This window comes from Rhagoletis zephyria, unplaced genomic scaffold (genome assembly GCF_001687245.7).
Source record: "Rhagoletis zephyria isolate East Lansing unplaced genomic scaffold, Rhagoletis_zephyria_1.1 Rzeph_scaffold_01179, whole genome shotgun sequence".
Taxonomy (NCBI): domain Eukaryota; kingdom Metazoa; phylum Arthropoda; class Insecta; order Diptera; family Tephritidae; genus Rhagoletis; species Rhagoletis zephyria.
Window position 1 is genome coordinate 88,203 of NW_016158263.1, and position 23,993 is coordinate 112,195.

At 36.4% G+C, this 23,993-nt stretch overlaps 2 protein-coding genes across 3 annotated transcripts; both read right to left on the minus strand.

Annotated features, from left to right (window-relative positions):
• Positions 1-3,315: 3,315 nt before the first annotated feature.
• Positions 3,316-8,853, minus strand: LOC108363062 (UDP-glucuronosyltransferase 1-1-like). Its single transcript, XM_017616301.1, has 7 exons — positions 8,772-8,853; positions 6,925-7,198; positions 5,438-5,655; positions 5,112-5,259; positions 4,380-4,868; positions 3,984-4,144; positions 3,316-3,867 (listed from the first exon to the last, which is right to left on the minus strand). The coding sequence occupies exons 2-7, from the start codon at positions 7,192-7,194 to the stop codon at positions 3,591-3,593; spliced, it is 1,563 nt and encodes a 520-aa protein (XP_017471790.1). The 5' UTR covers positions 7,195-7,198; positions 8,772-8,853; the 3' UTR covers positions 3,316-3,590.
• Positions 8,854-11,228: 2,375 nt separating this feature from the next.
• LOC108363061 (UDP-glucuronosyltransferase 1-1-like) lies at positions 11,229-16,449 on the minus strand. Of its 2 annotated transcripts, XM_017616299.1 has the most exons (6): positions 16,176-16,449; positions 15,321-15,594; positions 12,876-13,093; positions 12,618-12,770; positions 11,883-12,521; positions 11,548-11,824 (listed from the first exon to the last, which is right to left on the minus strand). In XM_017616299.1, exons 2-6 carry the CDS (start codon positions 15,588-15,590, stop codon positions 11,548-11,550), a joined length of 1,557 nt encoding a protein of 518 aa, XP_017471788.1. In that variant the 5' UTR covers positions 15,591-15,594; positions 16,176-16,449. The 2 variants fall into 2 exon arrangements, with proteins under 2 accessions (XP_017471789.1, XP_017471788.1); XM_017616300.1 differs by lacking the exon at positions 16,176-16,449 and having other exon boundaries at positions 11,229-11,824; positions 15,321-15,590.
• Positions 16,450-23,993: the final 7,544 nt, after the last annotated feature.

Here is a 23,993-nt window from a genome sequence, read left to right on the forward strand (position 1 = left end):
AAATATAAATAACAAAAACAATGCAATTAAATTTTAAATGAAAATGATGCGAAAGCCGCTAGGTGTCAACAAAAACAATAAAAAATTATATACATACATAATTTTAAATAACCCGTTGAATTAACGGAGATTTCTGGAAAAATTCACAAGAACTGCGAAAAAAGACATTCCAGCTATAATTTGAGCTCGTATATAAATATTTGGAGTTAAGATTTTCAAAATATATACCTTTTGTTGATTTTGACAATTGTGTTACACTACCTATGATAATGCTCGTGTTCTATTCGCTTGGCGTGATTAGTGATTCGAAGTGCTTATAAAATAATTGATTTATATATATTGTTGTAAAGAAGTAAACTTAGCCTGCAGCCTGTGCATCAAGTACTTGTTTAATCAATATGGTGCACGATGATTATCAACGTTTTGCAAAATGTACTTATGTGCAATAGTTAAAGCAGTTATGTTGCAATGTGTACTTTCGTTTTTGCATTAGGTAAGTCCTTATAAACTTTTATTTATAGTTATATATGTATGTACATATGTACATTCTCTTGACCTCATGAAAAATGATTTATTTTTGCTAATTGAAAGCATTTTGACTTTCTTCGACAAATCATATGTTTTCTCCCTCTTGCTCTTAGTTGCTTCGGGTTTTTGTTGCATTTGCAAATAAAGAGAAACTTTGTTTTTGTTTACTTTTTCACTGGCGAGCGTTCATTCTCCGGCGAATTCGGCGTATCAGCTGCTAATGTCAAAATGATGACATTTATTTGTTTACGTACGTCAGCAGTGCTGCCATGCTGAAATAATCTATCAATACCAAAAAAATTGTAGCCCATATGGATAGGCAACGTTTATAAAAAAGAAAAACGGTTTTTTGATTTAAAAATTTAATGATTTGAAAACTGTTTTTTTATTCAGGTTTTAAACCGTTTAAAACCCTGATCCTTTTGGTTTACCAAAAAAAAATCCGGATTATAAAAGCACTGCAAAAAATTAGAAAACATCGATATCGAATTAAATTACATTTTCAATTACACTTATTACTTACTGCTGTGCAATGCAAATCAATTACAATAATATTTTTGCTTTATTTTATATAACAACTTTCAAAAATAGGAAATATAATAAAGCGTTGGATATGTTTATACAAAACAAACAAAACAAAAACAAACTTCATTTCATAAAAATAAACTTAAATTTATAGATATATACATATGTATGTATGAATTTAATTATAGGCAGGTTCTGCAATTCACTTCCGTGTGAGTTTCAACCCCTGGCAATTTGAAATAAAAGCGAATTAGAATGAAATTCACTCGCAAGCGAATTGCATAATCTGCCTGAATAACGACTTCAAAATTAAGTGTACGGTGATTTATTTTCAATAAATGCGCCCTCATAATTTGCTGGCCAAATGGCTTTAGAGAAAGAAGCCCATTTGCAATGTCAAAAAAGTGGGGGAATTGAACGGAAGTGGTTTTTGCTAAATGTATGCACATACATATGTACATACATACATATGTATATCAACAATAAACGCAAACAAATGAATACGTATATACATAGTTATGTATGTATGTATGTATACTCATTATTGTTGCTGCAGCGGCACCCTTCCATTAAAAAAATAATAATTATGCACATACGTATATATGTACACAGTATGTATTTAGTGTCCGATCGAAGCTGGAATTTTTGCCGAAGCCGAGTCCTAATATTAGGTACTATTCGAACACCGAAGCCGAAGCCGAACATTAAAATTAAGTTCTACGTTTCAAAAATAATAGGTCTGTGATTTTATATTTCGTAACAAATTATTTTTATTATTTTTTAAATAATAGGAACACCTTACAAACATACATAGTAGAAAAGAAAAACAAAAACGGCAAAATGGTGCAGTCTTAGCGTTAAAAAACATTTTAAGGACCTGAATAACTATCATAAAATCAATACTCAAATTAAGAAGCTTTATGTTATGTACAAAAAAAAAAATAAGTTTGTCTGTGTTTTCTCCTAAAATCATACATTTTTCCCAATTTTCTAACACTTCTCTACACCTTCGAAAGCAAAATTCTGTTCGACAGAAAATTTGATAGATACTCAACGAAAATTTCGACACGGTTGCATAGCTCATAATACGAATTTCACTTTCGATCTTCGATAACCAGCGAAGATCGAAAATCGAATTAAACTCATAATAAGGGCCCTATTGACACTACGTAGAACAAGTGGTTGATCTAAATATTCATTTATTTCAATTGCAAAAATAGTTGTAGTTTTCGCTCTGCGTGTAATTACAAAAAAATGAACTAAGGTGGGGTAGTACAACAACGAAAAGGAAATACTAGAACTGGGTAGTTGAGGCCAATGAACTTTGCAAAAAAATTAAACTGTCTACTTTGTAGAAACTGATTGAAACTGTAGACATTGCGAACTTTTAATAAGGCGATCCCTACGTTCGCCCAACAAAAAATTATATTTTTTTCGGAATTGTCTTGCACAAATTCTTAAGACTCAGAGGTATACAGTGCACTTTTTTTCTGGTATGGTCTAATGCAAAACTCATTATGCATTCATTACAGTGGTAAGTGGTTCAGGTCCTCAAAAAAATTATTGCCCAAAAATCTGAAGCGCTTTCTCTTTGTACAGCCTAACCTAGCAGCCACGCGACCAATTGACTCGTGTACCGCTAGTATTACCGTAAGAAAAATGTGTTACGATCATCGAGCACCTTGATACTCTGCATGTGTATAGATTAGTCCGCCTGCTACTTTGAACTTCTCCTCAAGTTGTAAAAGCAGGCAACTTAAAGAGGCTGGACTCGGTTCCCCAAGCCTTGTATAAGACTTTTTAGTCCTTATTTCCCGATGCACCACCATGTTCTAAAACACAGGAAAAAGGGACTAGTAAGCCCAAGACAGAGAGGGAGAGAGCCCAAGAGGATGTAGCCATTTTGGAAATTCCTTAAGTTATGTATAGACATCGAGTTAGTCCGGCTTCAGTGTCTTCATTGCAGACACATTTCTATAACAAAAACAAATCATCAGGTGAATCATCCTTTCACCAACCTTACCTAGAGTCTCAGCCTTAAAATTATTGCAATAATCTGTAATATTTTGTATACATACATCTTTGAAGATTGAAATTTTATGGTAAGGATCGTAATATCTCGGTAGACGCTTCGAAAACGCCCTATCTTAGAAAATGATTGAAAAACGCCCTATCTCAGCTGCCGATATATTGAATTTATAGGGAGTTAGGGCGTTTTCGAAGCGGCAGCTGAGATAGGGCGATGTTCCACTCAGCCGATGATATACATATGTATGGGCATTAAGGTTTTCGGGTTCCTGTGCTGTGCGGTGCTTAGATTAACGAGGCTCATTAAGTGTTGTTTCAAGCTTATTTAACTGTAAAATGTAACCAGTTCGAAGAGCTCGTACCAAATGCAGGAGTGCGAGGTAAGGTGGGATTATATAGAGGCGGTGAGTATCGTGCGAAATGTCTTGAAATATTGAATTTGGGTATACCAGAAACAATGGATACCTGCTAAGGGGCTTAGTACTGGTTTTCAGTATCATTAAATGCGCCTAAGCAATCTTTTGTTTCTCTGCTTTAGAGTGACGCGCGCAAAACTTATAGAAAAGAAGACACCAGCTAAGCAGTGCTGTTAATAAAATAAAGCCGACGAAAAGATAAAGATCCAGCGCGTGCGAGACAACGTACGATAAGTGCGCCGCATCAGCTTTAGTGAGAGGAGCGCCTTTCGTTTGGGCGACATATTCCACCCACCAGATGGCGGTTTGCAGCGCAGTTTGTGGCCGATGTTTGTAGGAGAACGCGATCGCTTTGGCGTTGTCCATGTATCTAAAAAAAGGGGGGAAAAACTCGTATTACATAAAATTTCACTAAGAATATGAGCGTACATAAAATATGAAGAATAAACAAAATGTGTTGTTGTACAGATGCGCCACTTAACTTACTGCTTGTGCAGCACCTTCTTAACCGATCTGAGCACTGCATTTTCCGTGATATCCTCATAGCGCAGCACTACACCCATACCGCGTTGCTTTATTGCCGCCGCATTCAGGAATTGATCGCCAAAAATGGGTGTGGCTACAACGGGCACACCACAATAAGCTGCCTCAGTGCAACCCATTAGGCCGGCATGTGACATGAAAACTTTCACATTAGGATGACAGAGTATGTCGCGTTGCGGCAGCCATTTACTTATATACAAATTGTCCGGCTTGTGATCCAATGTACTATTCTCCCATTTCCAAATGACGCGCTGCTTGAGACGNTTTTATTGCCGCCGCATTCAGGAATTGATCGCCAAAAATGGGTGTGGCTACAACGGGCACACCACAATAAGCTGCCTCTGTGCAACCCATTAGGCCGGTATGTGACATGAAAACTTTCACATTAGGATGACAGAGTATGTCGCGTTGCGGCAGCCATTTACTTATGTACAAATTGTCCGGCTTGTGTTCCAATGTACTATTCTCCCATTTCCAAATGACGCGCTGCTTGAGACGCTTCACAGCGCGCAAAATTGCTTCACGCTTGGCGGGCGGCAAAGTTTCGGCGCGTATCATCGAACCCCAACTAATGAAGACGACGCCATGCTCGGCATTGTCGATAAACTTTTGCAGCTCAGCATCCAGGGGCTTGGCCGTTTGTATGTGTACGCCGCTAATCTCCACGACAGATGGTGGCAGTGGCATAACGCCGCTCATTGAAAAGTGTTGATTCACAAAGTACGCTGCAGTTTGCTTAGCCAATTCAGCAACGGAGGGTAGGTCATGACCAAATTTTCGGCGTACAATGGCATCCGTANGGGCTTGGCCGTTTGTATGTGTACGCCGCTAAGCTCCACGACAGATGGTGGCAGTGGCATAACGCCGCTCATTGAAAAGTGTTGATTCACAAAGTACGCTGCAGTTTGCTTAGCCAATTCAGCAACGGAGGGTAGGTCATGACCAAATTTTCGGCGTATAATGGCATCCGTATCTGAGGTGGTGATAAAGCTAGGGAAGAAGTGAATAGTAATACAGAAGACTCCCGATTTGCAAGTAAATATGTAGTTCCAGCTACATTTTTAACTACACATACCCATAAAGTAAACGCTCGCTATGGAAGAGGAGCCAGTTGAGAAGGCGAGTGCCAAAGCCCGATTGTCCCATGAAGCTGTCGGGTATAGACGTTGGCATAATTGGTACGCCCATGCGATCGTAGTGCCAAGGCAACATTGCGCAGCTAATTTCGTGTGAACAATGCAAAACAGAAGAAATCGTAATGTGTGAATTATAATAAATGCAATTTGTGCTTTTGCTTAGAAAAAAAATTGCCAGCATTTCTACTCACCTACTCAACGCTATGAATGGCGCCTTGAGTTGATGTGCCACCGCNCAAACTTGCCAGCATTTCTACTCACCTACTCAACGCTATGAATGGCGCCTTGAGCTGATGTGCCACCGCCATCATGCAATCGCTGTTGAATTGCTCCATGATGATCACATCGAAATGTTGTTGGTGCCGCAACACTTGTGCCAAAGCACCCGAATGTAATGTTTGATTGCAGGCATCTTTCCCCCACTCGTGGATCATAAGGAGTTCCAAATAGAAGTTGTAGAAAGGTTGGTCTTCAAAGGCCTGCAATTAAGTGCAACGGAACTTATTGATAACAGTTGTTGTTGTAGCTTAGGTTAGGTTAAGTGGGCGGATCTGAGAAGAGTTCCACCCGGCCGTGAAAATGGAATGGAGCAATACGAAGTTCCCAGTCATTTCGGTCTGGATAATGGACATAGAAATCCCGATTGAAGTCAGTTTCCGTGACTTGATAGTCACAGCTTATGTACTCTCTCGAGGATCGTGGCGTGGCAAGTTCTTCGCAGCCTGTTAGATGCCCTGAGTCGTAAAGGGATTTTAGCTGCGGCACTTTTAACGTATAGGTCTATGGAGCTCGAGAATAAGTCCTCCACTCGTATCCCTTCGAGGAAGGACTGGAAAGACGTCTCGGTCTGGGCCTGCAAGATAACTCCACAGCCATCTACACGGATGGCTCCAAACTAAATCTAAGAGTAAGGAGTGAGATACACTCGAAGATCCTCTCACTGGATCTCTGCTTTATGCTACCAGACCACTGCAGTGTCTTCCAAGCAAAACTCGTGACTATAAAAGAGGCGGCACTCTGGCTTATCGAATCTTCTCTTAATCTGCCTTCAGTAACTATATATTCCGATAGCGGCTATCAGGTCTCGGGATTGCTGCAAGACCTCATCTATAACTGCGATAGAATGTAGGAAAGCCCTGAACGATCTAGCTTCAAAGTCTACTACTCACATCGTGTGGATGCCATGCCACAGGGACGTTCAAAGCACTTGTGCGACGGACGAGCTTGCTGTCTGACGTCAAGTCCTCTCTTGCAGCGGGCATACCCATATCTACCTGTAAAACATGACTCAGGGCATACTTCGTTGAGATTGCAAACAAAAGATGGTCGGAAGAACCGCCCTCATGTCGGCGAGAAGACGTTCATTCCACCACCACATTTTTGGCTGTATCCCCGATCCAAGTGAAGCAGACATTCACGAATTGTCGCGCTTTCTGAACCTAACCAACTGGTTTTACTTCTAGGTGAACGGACGGGTTCGAATTCTCAATTGGTATCACAACGTACCCACTGGGTCTAAGTGTGCCTCTCTCCCACGTTGGATGAAGGCATGCCGTTAGTTTATCTTGAGGACAACTATTGAACGATTATAAAAGCAGCAACAAAACAAATACACAGTATCTCATGTAAAGCAATTCAACTCTTAACCCAAAAGTAAACACTTCAACACTTTACAGTATTAGTAATTATGTATGTCAGTCCGAAAGTAATTATTCAAGTCGCATCCTTCTTTCTTAAATTTCACTCACCTTCAATTCTATAGAATTCGTCAAAATTTTTTGACCTGTCAGCGGCAAATCCCTGTACTGTTGCGGTGGGTTTTCATCCGGAAAATGACTTATCACCGTAACATCATGACCTTTTTCAGCCAGGCCACGCATTATGGGATGGAAGAAACGAAAATGACTATAGCCAGGGTGAGGAAATAGGCCGAGTATCTTAAGCGAGTTACTGGCTTGCACCAAAGTGCAACAGAGCCCAAGCAGCTGTAAGAGGTGGCCAGATGTTAACATCACCATTTCTCTACAAGGGATAGTGAAAAGAATTCAAATAAAATATTCGCTCCACCATTCAAAAATGGCGACACAGACATTAGCGGTTCTTTATTTTTAACCGACTTCCAAAAAAGGAGGTTATCAGTTCGTCGGAATATTTTTTTTTTTTTTTTTGATCTATGCTACCGCATAACTTTGGACCACGTTAACCGATTTCGATAATTCTTTTTGTACCGGAAAGGTAGTGTCTCAGAAGTGGTCCCATACTTGAGATCCGATCAGTGGATCATGAGATATATATATATACATATATATATATTTTTTTTTTATATGGGAGTTGAAGTCGGTTTTTTTGTTGCCAAAAATTAATTGTTGTATATACATACATAAATAAAATATTTACTGCACCATTCAAAAATGGCGACACAGACATTAGCGGTTCTTTATTTTTGTATATACATACATTGACAATCAAAAGTGAGAGCATGGTGTTTTTTGTTTAATATTTGCAATGTTTATCAAGTTAAAATTTCGTTGTTATTTTTTATAAAAATATGGTTCATCAAAACCACATAAGGCAAACTTTCAAACTTTATACAGAACTTAGAAAAATTCAACAAATTTTGGTCTAAATTCTGAACTTCTTTATCTGAATTTTTAAACAAGTAATTTTTAGCAAAAAAAAACCGACATAAAATAAATATATATATATCTATATATTTCATGATCCAATGATCGGATCTAAACCATTAGTATGGGACCACCTCTGAGACACTACCTTTCCGTTGCAAAAATAATTATCGAAATCGGTTGACGTGGTCCAAAGTTAAGCGGTAACATACATAAAAAAAAAAAAAAAGATTCCGACGAACTGATAACCTCCTCCTTTTTTGGAAGTCGGTTAAAAACATTTGAGTACGCAGATAGATCAGTTTTTTAATTATTCTAAACCGAGTGCAAGTTTTAAGTGGCTAAAAGATCGCGTTGATTTTTAATGATTTTTTATTGCTGACGGCTTTTTGCACTTTTTACCATATGAAATGGATTTTATTGTATAATAAAATGCGCATGACCGTTTGCAAATAAAATTTAAAAAATAACGCCATATTTTATAAATTGCAATTATGATGTGCATAAAACCGCGAAGTCTGTCGGAAAAAATTTATTAAAAATCAACGCGATTTTTTAGCCGCTTAAAACTTGCACTTGTTTCACTAGAATTACTTAGCTGATCTATCTGAGTACCAAAAATTTTTCTAAAAACTCGGATTAAAAAGTTCAAAATTTAGATTAAAATTCGGTGAATTTTTCCAAGTTCTGTATAAAGTTTGAAAGTTTAGCTTATGTCTTTGTGATTAAAGCAGGAACCACATTTTATAAAAAAATAACAAAAAAAATTTAGCTTGAAAATCATTGCAAATATTAAATAAAAAAAAACACCATGCACTCACTTTTGATTGCCAGTGTATTTAAGTGTGCACTTATTAATGTCAGTGGCCTGGTTTTTCAATTCACACCTAAAGCCATTTTTTTTTTTAATTTGACTGGTTTGATTGGATGTTGTTCCTTTTTTTTTGTCTGATCATTTCAAGTTCACTTACCAACGCAAAATTAAAAGGCGTTGAATGAACAGCTTTAAATTGATATAGTAAATGATTAAATAAAATAAATTGAAAAAACACACTTTTACACAAGTTGAACGAGTTGTCACAGCTTTCTTCTGCGACTGATAAATTAAGACTAAGTCAAGGAATTTGTAAGATCGCTAACTTGCAGCTAGAAGTGTATAAGTGATAGCGATCTCTTTCTCCGGTTTAAGGAGCATATGAGGGGTGAGAATTCTCAAAAAGATAACGAGTTGGTGATCGCAGTGGAGTCGATTTTGGAAAGGCTTGTAAAGATATGTAGGCTCTAAGCTAACCGTACGAGGGTAGTTATTATTATTTTATGATTTTTGTTTTTTTCGCTCAAAAATAATCGCTTTTTGGTGATTTTTAACCGAATTCCAAAAAAGGAGGAGGTTATCAGTTCGTCGGAATATTTTGATATTTTTTTCATGTATGTTACCGCATAACCTTGGACCACGTCAACCGATTTTGATAATTCTTTTTGCATCGGAAAGGTAGTGTCTCAGAGATGGTCCCATACAAAAATGCCCCTCATTGCGTGGCCTCGACCTTACAGGGCGGCATTGGCCATCAAGGCTGACGCTGAGTCCACAATCTTTAAACCAGATGTCTACAAAACTGAGTGAATTTTGTAGTACCTCACTCAGGACCTCGCCTCCCACCATAAGAAGGAAATTACACACAGCCACAATTGAAGACTCCCAGCGTGTGTTCCCTTACGGCTAACCTCTTTTCGATCGTCGATACGATTTCATGGGGCGCGGTCTCCACGGATTTTAGAGCAATGTATAACAGTTAATTCTGTTTGGCAACCATTTTTAAAGAATGGAGCAAAATACAAATGGCCTTTCAACAAGAGAAAGCGAGCTTTCACACACCTCGTCAAACAATTGATTTTTTAAGCATTGGTGGGCCATACGCAGACGGTTCCGATTTGCCACCTTTTTGAATTTTCAGACAGCGGAGAAAGTTGATTTCTTTAGGAAATAATTTCCGTCATCTCTCCTCAAGTTTGGTTTCTTAGACATAACCGGTTTCGACGTTATGCCACCTTCAATGTGACACTGATGATGGCACAATGCCGCAATCGGTTTGTCTCCAAACCAAACTTGACCAGGAATGAAGGGAATTTGTTCCAAAATATATCGTTTTTTCTCCATTCTCCATGTTTTTTTTTTTTTTAGTTAGTCTTAGAACTTTTTAGCGACCCTCGTATAACTTCTGTTCAAAAAGTCTCCGGAATGCACTTATGTATGATTTAAATAAAGCGAGCTTGTGATATCGTCAACAAATATTGTTTTCTAGTATCAAAACACAATGACTTGTATGTACATATATATGAATTTACATAAATATATGACTATTTGATGAAATGGAATGTTAATACAGCATACTTCAGTCAGCATGAGTACTTTCTGTTTCCTCCACCTCACCGAAAGTGTTTTAAGGCAATTGAGGCTATATGGTCAACAATTCAAAGAATGAACTGAAGGCGATGCCTGAATACAGTACTTACATGAAATGTGCTTTGCTGATTACTTAGAAAAAATTTAGAATACATATGTACTTAAATAAAGCTTTAGCTTAGCTTAAAGCTTTAAACAAGCTTACAAAAGAACTAAAAGTGACCCCAAATAACGAACGAAACTCTCAAACTCGACGATACCTGAGCAGTATTGATGCATCTGCAACTACCGAATATTCTCTCTGGCAAGTAGCGAGCAAATTCAAGAGACCCACCCTGATACAATCTGCAATAAGAAAGGAAAACAACGAATGAGCAAAGGGTGATTTAGAAAAGGCTAATACATTTGTGCGATATCTAAAAAAGGGAATTCACACCGCATAACTTTGAATCCCCGCCCATGACAATAAGTTCCCTGTGTTGTACTCATCAAATAAAAAAAAAAATAAAAAATAAAAAATTGACTAAAGCACAAGTAAAAACAGCAATTGGTAAGTCAAGCCTGAAAAAAGCTCCCAGCTCACTCTTTTGACTTCCTTGCTTAATGCTGTCCTCATTACGGGATTTATACCACCACAATGGAAGGAGCCACACATAGAAATGATGCTCAAACCCAGAAAAAGTGCGGATATAGTTTTACACGAAAGTCTTACTTGAAAAAAGCTCCCTTGCCAACTTGCATGCTGAAAAGCTCTTTTGACAGAAATCACTTGAGCATGTTCCCAACGGCTCATTTTGCTCGCGCTGCTCCCATAGTCGCAATGGCCGAGTAAGCAAAGCGCTGGCGTGCCATTCGGGATATCCACGTTCGAATCTTCGGGGATCGGATTTTTGTTTCTTTTATTTTATAAAAATGTTTTCCTTTTATTTATTTTATATTAATTTTTATTTGTAGGAAGAAAAACAAGCAGGGAACAGCAGAAGCAGGAAAACTACGTATACTGGAAGCAATTGAGTTAACAATCTTTGAAATCACTTTCCATTTATTTTACCACTACCAATTCGACTACAAATTATAAAGTGTAGTAAATAATCATAATTTTGTACTTTATTATCCTTGAACTGAGTTGTGTAATTTCATTCTAAAATAGTTTCATTTTTTTATGTACATATGAATCTCGCTAATTACGTACACTAATATTTATTATATGTAACTTTTGAACTTCATTTGATAAACTAAACTCATGCCACGCCAAAAATAATTGTACTTAAAATTTTTGTGCTAATCGCCATTCTGGAAATCTATTTACAACTACAAAAATATCACAAAAAGTGGTATTGTGTTTAGTTAGTCTTTTGTTTCTCTATTTTAGGACGACGCGCGCAAATTTTGCCACAAATGAAACTCCAACTTAGTATCGTAATGAATAAAACCATGCCCACGAATAGATAAACATCCATTGAGTAGTAAACAAAGCGTGATAAAAACACCGCATCGGCTTTAGTGAGCGGAGCGCCCTCTGTTTTGGCGACATATTCCACCCACCAGATGGCGGATTCCAACGCAGTTTGTGGTCGATGTTTGTAGGAGAATGAGACCGCTTTGGCATTGTCCATGTATCTGAAAAAAAAATTTGAAAACTTATTTCTTTGCTCCCCATTTGTGCCACTTAACTTACTGCTTCTTCAGCACCTCCCTAACTGATCGGAGCACTGAATTCTCCGTGATATCCTCATAGTGCAGCACTACGCCCATGCCGCGATGCTTCAAAGCCGCCGCATTCAAAAACTGATCGCCATACATGGGTGTAGCAACAACGGGGACACCACAATAAGCCGCCTCCGAGCTGCCCATTAAGCCGCTATGTGACATGAAAACTTTCACATTAGGATGACAGAGTATGTCGCGTTGTGGCAGCCATTTACTTATGTACAAATTGTCCGGCTTGTGATCCAATGTACTATTCTCCCATTTCCAAATGACGCGCTGCTTGAGACGCTTCACAGCGCGCAAAATTGCTTCACGCTTGGCGGGCGGTAAAGTTTCGGCGCGTATCATCGAACCCCAACTAATGAAGACGACGCCATGCTCGGCATTGTCGATAAACTTTTGCAGCTCAGCATCCAGCGGCTTGGCCTTTTGTATATGTATGCCGCCAAGCTCGACGACAGAGGGTGGCAATGGCTTGACGCCGCTCAGTGAAAAATGCTGATTCACAAAGTATGCTGAAGTTTGCTTAGCCAATTCAGCAACGGAGGGTAGGTCATGACCAAATTTGTACTGCACCATGGCATCGATTGTGGGAGTGGTGATGAAACTGTTAAGCATGTGCAAAAAAGAGAAAGAGTGTTAAAAAATAAAATAAAATTGTCTACTTCGCAGGTGTCTGCTGGGTATTTTCATATAAACTTACTCATAAAGCAAACGCATGCTGTGGAAGATGAACCAGTTGCCTAGGCGATAGACAAAGCTCATCGACTCCGATTGTCCCATGAAGAGTGTCGGTATAGATGATGGTATCATGGGCACGCCCATGCGTTCGTAGTGCCAAGGCATCATCGCACAGCTAATTTCGTGGGAACAATGCAAAACAGAAGTGCAATTTGTGAGTTATTAAAAATGCAACTTGAGCTTTTATTTACAAAACCACATTTCCACTATTCCCACTCACCTACTCAACGCTATGAATGGCGCCTTGAGTTGATGTGCCACCGCTACCATGCAATCGCTGTTGAATTGCTCCATAATGATCACATCGAAATGTTGCCGCTGTCGTAACACCTGCGCCAAGGCATCGGAACGCAGCGTGTGATTGCAGGCATCCTTACCCCAGTTGTACAGCATAAGGAATTCCTCGAATTTATTGTAGAAATGTCTGTTTTCAAACGCCTGCAAGGTGTAAAAGGAACATTAGAAAAATCGATATGTAAGAATGTAAGGGTTAGTTTGTCTTTATGTATTGCAAACCCTCGTGGAAACTTAATAAAGAAGGGCATGTATCTTTCCAAATGAAGAGAAAACAGTGGCGGTTGATAGCCCAAACGTTGCGTAAAGAAGCTATCAGCTTATTATCAGATCTAGCGCACTTCTGGAATTCGTCTGGATTATCTAGAGTAGATTCACTTTTTACTAGCTTTAAACTGTGGTAAGCACGACTTGAGAGCGCGTCAGAAACATCGCCCTAAACCGAGCTCGGCGAAAGTGCTTTGTAGAAGTCTCAGCTCCTAGGAGAAGTCGTAAATGAGCAGAAAATCAATTCCAAAACACAGGATCGCATTTGTTCTCAAAAAAACAAATATAATTATAAGGATGCAGAAAGACTGTAAGTAGAAAGCCACTTTTAAAAAGTCTCGATATCGTAGCCTAAAGCCTAGCAAGGTCTGCTTTGCAAGGACCACATATTATCTTCTGTTGGTTCATAAATGTGTGGCACACTTAGGCCTAAAATGAATGGCCCGTTGTGATACCACAACCCGGTGTGATTTCACTCCCCCTTGCTGGTCATTTAGAGTCTCTCTTGAAGTTGACTGTTTTCTCCTTCTCAGAAGTAGTTCTTGCAATTTCTGGAACATCTACGAAACGATACTCTGAGCCGTTTTCTCACCTATACGACAATGGCCCGTTAGAGCTAAGTTGGTGTTATATAACCAACACATATATTCTTAAAAAATGCAAATATCGAACTCTTTTTTCCAATTCACCTAAGGCACTTTGCCTAGATATCCGATAGGTCCTGCTTTGTATCCATTCATTAATTTTCTAGAGCATAACAGTCTTTGGTAGTTCAACTCCAGCTTGATTACCAGCTAAAGCGAGATTTTGTACCAAAAACATCTCCGTTAACAAAGCAGTCAATCTTGGTTAATTGAAAAGCTTTATGATATCAAAGCAATGAGTGTTAAAAAGCCGACCATGATTTGTCAGACATACATATATTGATCACTTTTATTATACATGAAAGGTGGCCTCCTCTGTATGTTCTATAAATGAATTGCTTTTTCGGAAGGTATAATTTTTTGGAGGAGAAACTTTTTTTCCTTTTTCCTTTAAATATATATTTAGTTTTTCTTCCACAACTCTACCGAGACTGAAATGTACCGGAAACAGCTAATGTGAGAAAAGCGAACTGAATTTCAGTACGATATAGTATTGTTTACAAGGAAATACTAGGTACCATATTTTCTTAATGAAGTGGGGTTTACAACGGCCTGCTTCTATGCTTATCATGGGGGTCTAACCGTATACTTACATACATATAGATTCAGAGCAGAACGCCAGCGTTGTAGGAGGTGTTTTTTGTTAGGAAATTTCCATAAACCTCAAGTTTAGACTATAGGATTTCCGGAGCTGTTTCAAGTAGAGGTGGTAGGGTAGGTAGTAGTATTTTGCCTAGTAACATTAGAAAGATGGGTACTATTGCAGTCAAGCGGAAACAAGTGTTTTAGAATCGCTTATATCTAGTGTGATCGAAACTGGTTGGGAAATACCTGACCAGGAGAAATACTTCCAAATTAGGTAACTGCAGGGTTAATGAATTTGTAGTCAGGGCATCATCAAAAATATTTCTCCGGACAAGGAATATATATGAGTTCCTACCTGTGGCCAATTCCTAAACTAATGGGCGTTTAAGGGCTGTAAAAAGGCGAAAGGAGCTTCTTAAGCTAGCTAAGCGCCAACTTAGGGGCTGGAATTACAATAGGACCTCCCTACTGTCGAAGCAGTTTGAGCGCCTCGTAAAAACAACACGATGATTCCACTATATGGAGAATCAGAGCTCACTAAAATGGCAGCAGAATGTGGCAACTTGGCTTACGTGCCCTGAACTTCGTTAAGGATGGTGCCAAGCACTTTTTCTCCTTCTTCCATCCCCCTATTGCTTTATGACGACTCAGTGCTACAGATAGATCTTATAATAAGCTTGATATAGGAGAATTCCTCATACTCCCGAAGTCATTTATTATCGGAACACTTTAGATTGTTTATGCCCGCAGAGTACCTACGTTCAGTTTTAACTTGGGATAATAACTCAGTCTTCTTTTCCAGTACCTCAGTGACGAGTGCACTGAGTCTCAACCAAACACCATTTTAACAAATTACCACCCACACTTTAACTTACCTTTAAATCCACACTATTCGTCAAAGTTTCGTGATTCGTCAGCGGCAAATCTCTATAGCGCACCGGTGGGCTTTTATCCGGAAAATGACTTATCACCGTAACGTCATGTCCTTTCTCAGCCAGGCCACGCATTATTGGATGAAAGAAGTGAAAATGACTGATGCCAGGGTGCGGAAATAGGCCGAGTATCTTAAGTGGGTAGCTGGCTTGCACCAAAGTGCAGCAGAGGCCAAGCAGCAGCAACAGGTGGCCAGATGTTGGCATCGCCATTTCGCTGAAAGAGAAAGGTGGTTGCTTTTGAATGAATAAAATACCAAAATATGCGCATATAAAATTTTAATTTGCATAAAATTTTCGCGAGACAAAAACACTTGTATATAATTTTAACAAAAACCAAAAAAAAAATAATAAAGAAAATCCCAAAGCGATTATATAAGGCACTAAATTTTCTTTTACGACCACAAATTGCTCTGTGATGTAATACCCCGTCACTGCATTCACTTCAATCGCCAATTCCAATTGGCAAATAAAAGCGCAGAGCGTAATGATAGACAGCTCCAACGAAAGTACGAATTGTTTGCGATAGAAGTAGCGCGAAATTCATTGCACTGTTAACAAAAAAAAAAACACAGTCGATACCGGCTTTGACGGCTTAATTTTATATGAATGCACCTACATATATGTCTGTATGGCTGTGTAGAAGTTGACGTGTTTTTCAATTATCACTTAATGACACGTTTTTTGCATTGCCTATTTATTTGGCTGTTTAATCGCTTTAAATTTATATTTTTTATCTTTTGTTGATATATATTTACATACACAATTTTTTTGTCTCATCATTTCCAGCTCACTCACCAGTGCCTGATTATGCAGCAAAATTTGAAAGTAGCTGCGTATTTTTTTATTTTTTATTTTTTATAATTTTTTTTTTTTGATATTAGGCTAAAAATTCGCGCCGAACGCTCGACACGTGCAAAAATTCTTAACAGTGTTTTATTAAAATGTCCACGAAATCAAAAGAAATTGAAAATAAATCAAAAACCAATTAAGTTTGCTGCACGGCCGAACCGTTTTGCTGAAGCTTTCTTCGACGACTGACTAAGTGAAGGCACTGCCGGCTAAAAAGGCCTTAGTAAGCTCGTTAACTAGCAGTTCATATGTAGCAGACAATTTCCCGTGCGCACATGTACATACATGTACGGATTTGTATCTATGTCTTTGTGCTCGTGCCAAGCGATTGTCAGCAGTTTGGTCGTTTGCACTATTACACCCTAGTGAAAGTCATTAGATAATGCTTGCTACACAAAACAAAAGAAGGAACCAACTTAAAATTTGTGTCATCATGACTTATCTTTTCTGTTGCAACTGATAGCGAATGCATATTTTATTGACTACTTTTTGAAAATAAAATCAAAAAGCATTTTTGAGAAGTGCTAAAGGAATTATTTATGCTGATATGAACACTTGATTATTTCCTCTTCTTGAGTGGCGCCGCGGCTTAAAACTGTCTTTTGTCAAAACTTGGTAGCACAATGTTTTGGTTATTTAAAAACTGGCCATAAATTTTGGACATAATTTTTAGTAACCTAAAAAGTGAACATACATATGTTTTTTGTCTTTTAAAGCCTGTGCCTAATTTTTTTAAATTGAAAACTGGACACAAATTTTTTTTCAATTAAAAACTGTACATACATTTTTGGTAATTTAAAAATGAGATATGCAAACATCTTCACATATTAGATATTTTTAGAGTTGGACTTTTGGTAGATCAAAAACTGAACATAATTTTTGGTACCTACTTTCAAAATTGGGCATATGTACATTTTTGGAAATTTAAAAACTGGTTTTCAATTTAATATATTTAAAATAATAATAGTCAGTTAAAAGCACGAAAAAACTGGTTGGCTATTCTAAAACTAGACATAAAAAATTGGTAATTGGTACAGCTGTATGTACATAAAATTTTTGGCCTTATAAAAACTGAGTATACACTTTTAAATAATTTATAAAAATTGTTGATATTTAATAGTTAGTTAAAAGCCGGACAAAAGTTTTTGGCTATTTTAAAACTAGACATAAAATATTGGTGATGTAAAAGTTGTACATAAAATTGTTGGTCATTTAAAACTAGACATAAATTTTTTGTAATTAAAAAACTGAACTTGAATTCCGATATTTTAAAAACTACTAGATTAATTTTTGAAACAGAGAACGAACATATTTGCCAAATAAAAACTAGAAACAAATTTTCATATTTTAAAACCTAACCCTAATTTGTTGTGACACAAATTTTGGTGCTTAAAAAATTGGGCATACATTTTTGCAATTTACACATTACATATAAACATTATTTAAAACTTGGTGCACAAAATTGAATGGCCAGTAAAAAACTGCGCAATTTTTTTTTTGTTATTTGAAAAATAACATACATTTTGCGTAATTTAAAAACACGACTACAATTTTTGTCACATTTTTTGATAATTTTAACAACTACACGCACATTTTTCTCATTTAAAAAATTGGCCATGATTTCTAGCAATTTCGAATTTGAACATACATTTTTGGTCATTCAAAAACCTTTCATAAACTACTGTTCATTTATGAACTGAACTTGAAATTTTTTTAATTTATAATTTGCACAAAATTTTTTAGTAAGTTGGACTTTTGTTTGGGATTTTTTTTTTAAATGAAAAAATATGTCATCCCAGTTTGGAAAGTTTAGTTTCTAGGCTGGAAAAGTTTGAAGACATTCGTTGTTGTTTCTCATTTGAAATTTAGCTTAAAAGTGGATAGGAGTATTTGCGAGCTAATTTCGACCTTATGCGTTAAGCATAGTTCCCCAGATATTTATATGAAATCATATTTACAAAGCATTTTTGCAAATTTTTACGGAAATCTCAATGGAAATGACAATCCCTGCTTATGTCTTTTTTCTAAACGAGATCGGTAATTTTGTACGGTACTTTACCGGGACGTTACACATTTAATTTTCCCCTTTTAAATTTTGATGATATTCGACAAGCAATGTGTGTGTGGAAATTGAAAGGCAAAACTGATTGTGTGTCGGCAGCGTTATTGCCTCAAATTGCCTTCAGTAAAACCTGAAAGTTTTTTCCGAATTTACTTGGAAAGCGTTGGAAATATTCTGCAAATTCGAGACCAAGATAAAGAAGGTCCTCTGGTATATATATTTTTATGCATCTATTTAAATGAAATATTTTATACTAAGCCTCAACAGTTTTAATTTTAACCATGGTAGTACTACACTGAAAAAATGCTTATCGCTAGAAAATCTCCCTTCAGTCAAAATTTCAATCAACTACGGATTTTGTCAACCATTTTGGTTGCGTAATATAAAATAAATAAAGGGTAGTAAATGTATGCTCATTAACTACTTAGTACTAACTTTATAACACGGCTCCCATTATCGCCCATCTTCAAATCACTTGAAACCAAATTTTTTTTCGTAGTGTTTTTTAAATATTGGCTTTGTTTCTTTTCTTTTCTAGCAGATAATTATCAGGAAGAAGAAGAATTAGAAAATTGAAAGAATTACGCTCACAGAGAGCGAAATAACGAAAAAGTAAAGAAACGCAAAACTAGCAAGTAATCAGCTGATCGGTGTATTTGACTATTGAAAATATTTGGCTCGAATTTTTGTTTATCCATTTTGAGAGCTGCTAGTTACTGCTAGTTACTGCTAGTAAAAATTTTACTAATTAGCAAGAAAGCCAGAGCTATTATGTTCGTAGTTGGCCAGCAATTAAACGCGTGTTTACCCTATTGTTGGTGTGAGCGCACATTCAAACAAACATGATTAAGTCGGTACCCTGTAGGAAATTCCTTTAGTGATGTTTCGGCGCTAGCAAAATTTCGAAAAATTTATACAGACAGTGAGAGAAACACATCGCTGGCTAACATCAAATAGTTCAACATTCCGACTGTTCCATTTAATCGGGACATGTCTCCCGACTTCTGGCGGTTGTCATGGCGCTCTCATAACAGGCCGAAATGTCTTCAAATTCTATGGAATTTTTTATTTTTTATTTATCGACTTCGAAAAAATATGCAGGTTATCAATTCGTCGGAATATTTGTTTTAGGTATGTTACCGGAATTGGAAAATATTAAAAAAATGAATACTGAAAAATTTATACCTAGCCGAAAAAAACAACTGACTACGGTGATAAGCAAAAAATCGTCTAAAAGCATGTACATATGTAGATGTACTTCAGGGGAAATTTTAGGTCAAATTACACGTTTTTGCGTGCTACAAATTCTAAATACATCATTTTACGACATACAACAAAGGGATATCTCTCTTAGTAGTACCACAGAAACGATTGCATTAGTAAAATTCCCATCAACTGCAATGAAACCATTTTGTAACCCAGTTTTTTTTCTTTGTTTGCCTCAACGTTTTCTTCTCAATAACAATTTACTTTTAAAAAATAAATTTTACAAGCACTGCCCAAATTCAAAAATACTATTTATATGTATACCAGAAATTTATATTTAAGTGGTGGTTTTGATTTAAATTTTTAATAAAATTTGTAAATAAACCCTTTCTATTGAACTTCGTAGAGAATAATAAGTACCAACCTTAAATTAAAACAACAACATTTTTAAAGTTAACACGTGGGAGTTACTTGTATAAATATGTAGCTCGCTTAAAGCACTTATTTCCGTAAATTTCTTAACTTTCATTAAATCGTAGGCATAACTACTGTATTTGAAATGAAATGAAAATACTCAAGAAATATTTCCTTTTTGGTTGTTGTTGTTTCCGACAGGGTGGGTGTATGATGTATTATGGAACGAATTTCCGTCATCCCTTGTCAAATTTGGTTTGGAGACAAACCGGTTTCGGCGTTGTGCCATCTTCAGTGTCATTTTTCGTTCTGCATAATTTTTGTTGGTTGCTCGTATTTATACTCCTTGTTAACTACCTCTTTCTTTTGTTAGGTACGTCTTTTTAGTTTTGCAGTGTTTGCGGTACTCAATAGGTAGATGAATTGTTTTGGCTCGTTTTTGACGGCAGGTAGAAGTCCGTGATTTTTACCCCCTTTGTTTTTGCAGTCGGTGTATTCCCTTCCATATCTGTCCTTAATATTTTCTTGTTGTCATTCTTCTTCTTGTACAGTAGTTTTAGAGGTTCAAACAGTACGTCCGATGCAGTATTTATTTGCTCATTTATTATTTGTCCTTTGAAGGTCTTCTGTTTATATATTTCCATATTTTCTAATATATTCAATCTTTGTCCTTTATGTTGTACACGGAGAAGTTCTGTTGTTTGTCCAATCTTCATTGGTGTGCATTTATTTTTGATCATGTGATTCGCGAAGTTCGATTCTATTGCAGCCTCTGGTTTTCGTTTTTTCTTATTATAATCCCTTATGTGTTCTCGATACCTTGTTCTTATATTTCGCCCTGTTTGTCCTATGTAACTGTGTCGGCACTCACAGGTTAACTTGTAAACACCCTGTTTATCTAGCGGGTCTTCCTCGCTTATTTTCTCTTTCAATATATTTCCCACTGTGTTCCTTGTTTTAAATGATGTCTGAATGTCGTACTTATGAAAGAATTTGGCAAGTTTGTAAGATGTCTTTCCTGTGTAAGTTAGAGCTGCCCAAGTTTTTTTATTGTTTTCCTCTTTGCTAGTCTTTTTCGATTTTGTGTCCTTTCTTAACTTCTCCACCAGGCCTCTCCTATATCCGTTATTTTCCGCAATGGCATATATTGTATCCAGTTCCTTCTTGTAGCATTCTTCTGTTAGAGGGGTCCTTTCAAGCCTCGTTATTAGTTGTTTAAATGCTGCATTTTTGTGTTGCTGTGGGTGGTTTGAGCTATTGTGTATAATTGTGTCTGTGGCTGTTGGTTTTCTGTATATTTCGAACTCTATCTTGTTCGTGGTATCGTTTATTTTAATTGTTAAATCCAGATAGTTAATCTTTCTTTCCTCTTCCGTTTCCATGGTGAATTTTATATTCTGGTGTTGTTTGTTGAGATAGTCTAGTATCTGTTTCTCTTTGTTTCCCTCTATTAGACATATTACATCATCGACATATCTCGCGTAGAATTTTACTCCTAGGTTGGTCGATAGGTTTTTCATGTATTTCTCCTCCAGTGTTTGCATGAATACTTCCATGAGTATTGCTGACGTCGGATTGCCCATTCCTAACCCGTTAATCTGTTTATATATCTTATTGTTGAACCGGAAGTAGTTTTGTTTTAATGTGACCTTCAACGCGTTTATTATTTCCGTGACAGCTTCTCTTTTCATTTTTCCCATCAGTATTTCTTGTACGGTCTTTATGGTTTCTATTGTTGGTATCGATGGGTAAAGGTCCTTGATGTCGAATGATACGAATTTAGTGTTTTCGTTGATCTTCAACGATTTCATCTTCTCGATTAGTTCCGTTGTATTTGTAATAGTATATTTATTGCGTAGATCCAGGCTATCCTTCAGCAGCGTCTTTAGGTGCTTGGAGAGTCTGTATCCGGGAGCAGACTTGTAATTAATGATAGGTCTCATCGGGGTGCCTGGTTGTGTGTCTTCGGCAAGGCAAATACATCACTCAAGAAATACTTAAAACTCTTTGGAAATAACTAACACATAATTTGCAATTGCCATTGCCTCTTAAATATATGTTTTCAAACAACTCCATATATTTCCTATTGGGTATGCTTTAATGTATAAATATTCCTATTTTCGTATCGGTTTTTAACACGAAATTTTCATTCGAAATATGTTTTTACCTAATTACCTTATCAAATTTACGATTACGAAAATAAAGTACATATCTAGAGAACATATCTAAGGCGTTGGTATTATTTTTGTTAGCTAATATTGTTTTCAATAACATTTGAATGCGGTAAACCTAATCAAGACCCAAGTGCAAACTAAACTTCGAGTGGCTACATCCGATCTAGATTGATGTCGGGCATAAGGCTATTACTGGAAAACTAGCCTTCGTAAGCCTTCTGTTGAAAACAAAAAAATTCATTTTAAGGCTAAAAGTCAAGAAAATGTGTTTTGCAAAAAGAAAGCATCGACTTCTATCTAGAGTTCGACTGGCTATAACTTAAGGTCTGATTATGCATACTGCGCATAACTTCGCACAACTTCTTAAACGTAACACAACTTTACAAAACTTAAGGCTAGTTATGCTTCGCATGCAACCAAATTTATCAGTACCACCAACTTTATGCATCGACGCAATAGGGTTATTCACGGTGTCTGAAAAAAACAGCTGATTTTGGTTTCTTTAGGTAAATAGATTTGTTTACAGAAAAATTCATTTAAGTGGGTTTAATGGGATATATTTGTAGTCCAAATTAAGTCGACACTAAAGTTCTTCCCAGTTTGACATAATTTGCAATACAATATGTGTCAAAATATGTAAACAAAATACGTATGTTTTTATTAAAAAAAAAAAAATACGTAATTAACTACATATATTAAACCATATATTTACTAGAAAGAGCATAAAAATACCTTTCATTTGATATATAAATTTATATAGTTAGATTTAAGGACAACTGTCAACGGCGAAATAAAGCAACTGTATTGATATTTTAATATAAAATGAAAATTTTGAATAAAAAATAGCGCATTATTTTCTTCCAACTGTTCGCCTGCAGAGCTTTTTTTTTACATATAAAATCATATTTTAATATTTAATGATATTATCAAAGATTTTTTTATTATAAATCATATATTTAAAGGTGTTTTTGTGTCTTGTGCATATCTTTTCATTTAGTTAATTAGGTATTTCTTTAAGAAAAAACAAAATATCTTTTGCTTTGTTGATGAACACTACATCTCCAAAGTTCAAAAATGTTCATCACAAAAACCGTTTTTTTTTTTAATTTGGCTAAATTTAGCTGAGTTTTAAATCAAATATCCTTCGAATCAAAGTAGACAGAGCAAAACCGACATCAGATTTGGAAAATTCAGAGTTTTTATATTAAGGTAGTTATCACAATTGAAAATATTTCTTAAAGTTTTTTTATGTTTTTACCTATTTTTGGTCACTCACACGCCCAAAAAAGTGAACCGTGCGCTGCTAGGCATTTTCATCCATATAAATTGTGCTCGAAAACTTCTTCATACTCAATCAACTATATCGCCAAGGGTGTACATTTTTAATATGGTTTATTTATTTAATTTGTTTAATTCACTACTTTAGTTTTGAAGATCTCACGCTATAAATTCAAGTGTAATTCATTTTATTTTTAACCGACTTCAAAAAAGGAGTAGGTTATCAAATCGTCGGAATATTTTTGTATAAGTAGTAAGGTAATGTCTTACTAATTTGGTCTAAATCCGATCATTGGATCATTAAGAAATTATCGATACCCTTAAATTTTTATATGAGCATTGAAGTCGGTTTTGTTTTTTGCTTAAAAATCGATTTTTCTTAATTTGTTTTCCTATTTTGCATTGTGTTTGACATTTGGCAAAGGTACAATAGTAGGCCAAGAGAACATTGAAATTGATGTAGTTAAGAACGAGTTTTTGTGTTGTGCCATCCTCAGTGTCATTTTTCGTTCCGCGCGAAATCTAACCATACCGGGTCGTCTCCATCCTCGTATAAGAATCAAACAACACCAAAAAAAAACTAATATTATTTAAAGTCGCCAACGGGCTCTACCCAAGTAGGCATAACTC

Excerpts from the sequence above, each read along its gene's own strand:
- LOC108363061 (XM_017616300.1), bottom strand. The coding sequence starts at position 15,590 with ATGGCGATGCCAACATCTGGCCACCTGTTGCTGCTGCTTGGCCTCTGC. Across the intron at positions 12,522-12,617 it reads AGCATGCGTTTGCTTTATGA|TTTCATCACCACTCCCACAA; the intron begins GTAAGTTTATAT and ends CATGCTTAACAG. Across the intron at positions 11,825-11,882 it reads AGGGAGGTGCTGAAGAAGCA|ATACATGGACAATGCCAAAG; the intron begins GTAAGTTAAGTG and ends TTTTTTTTTCAG.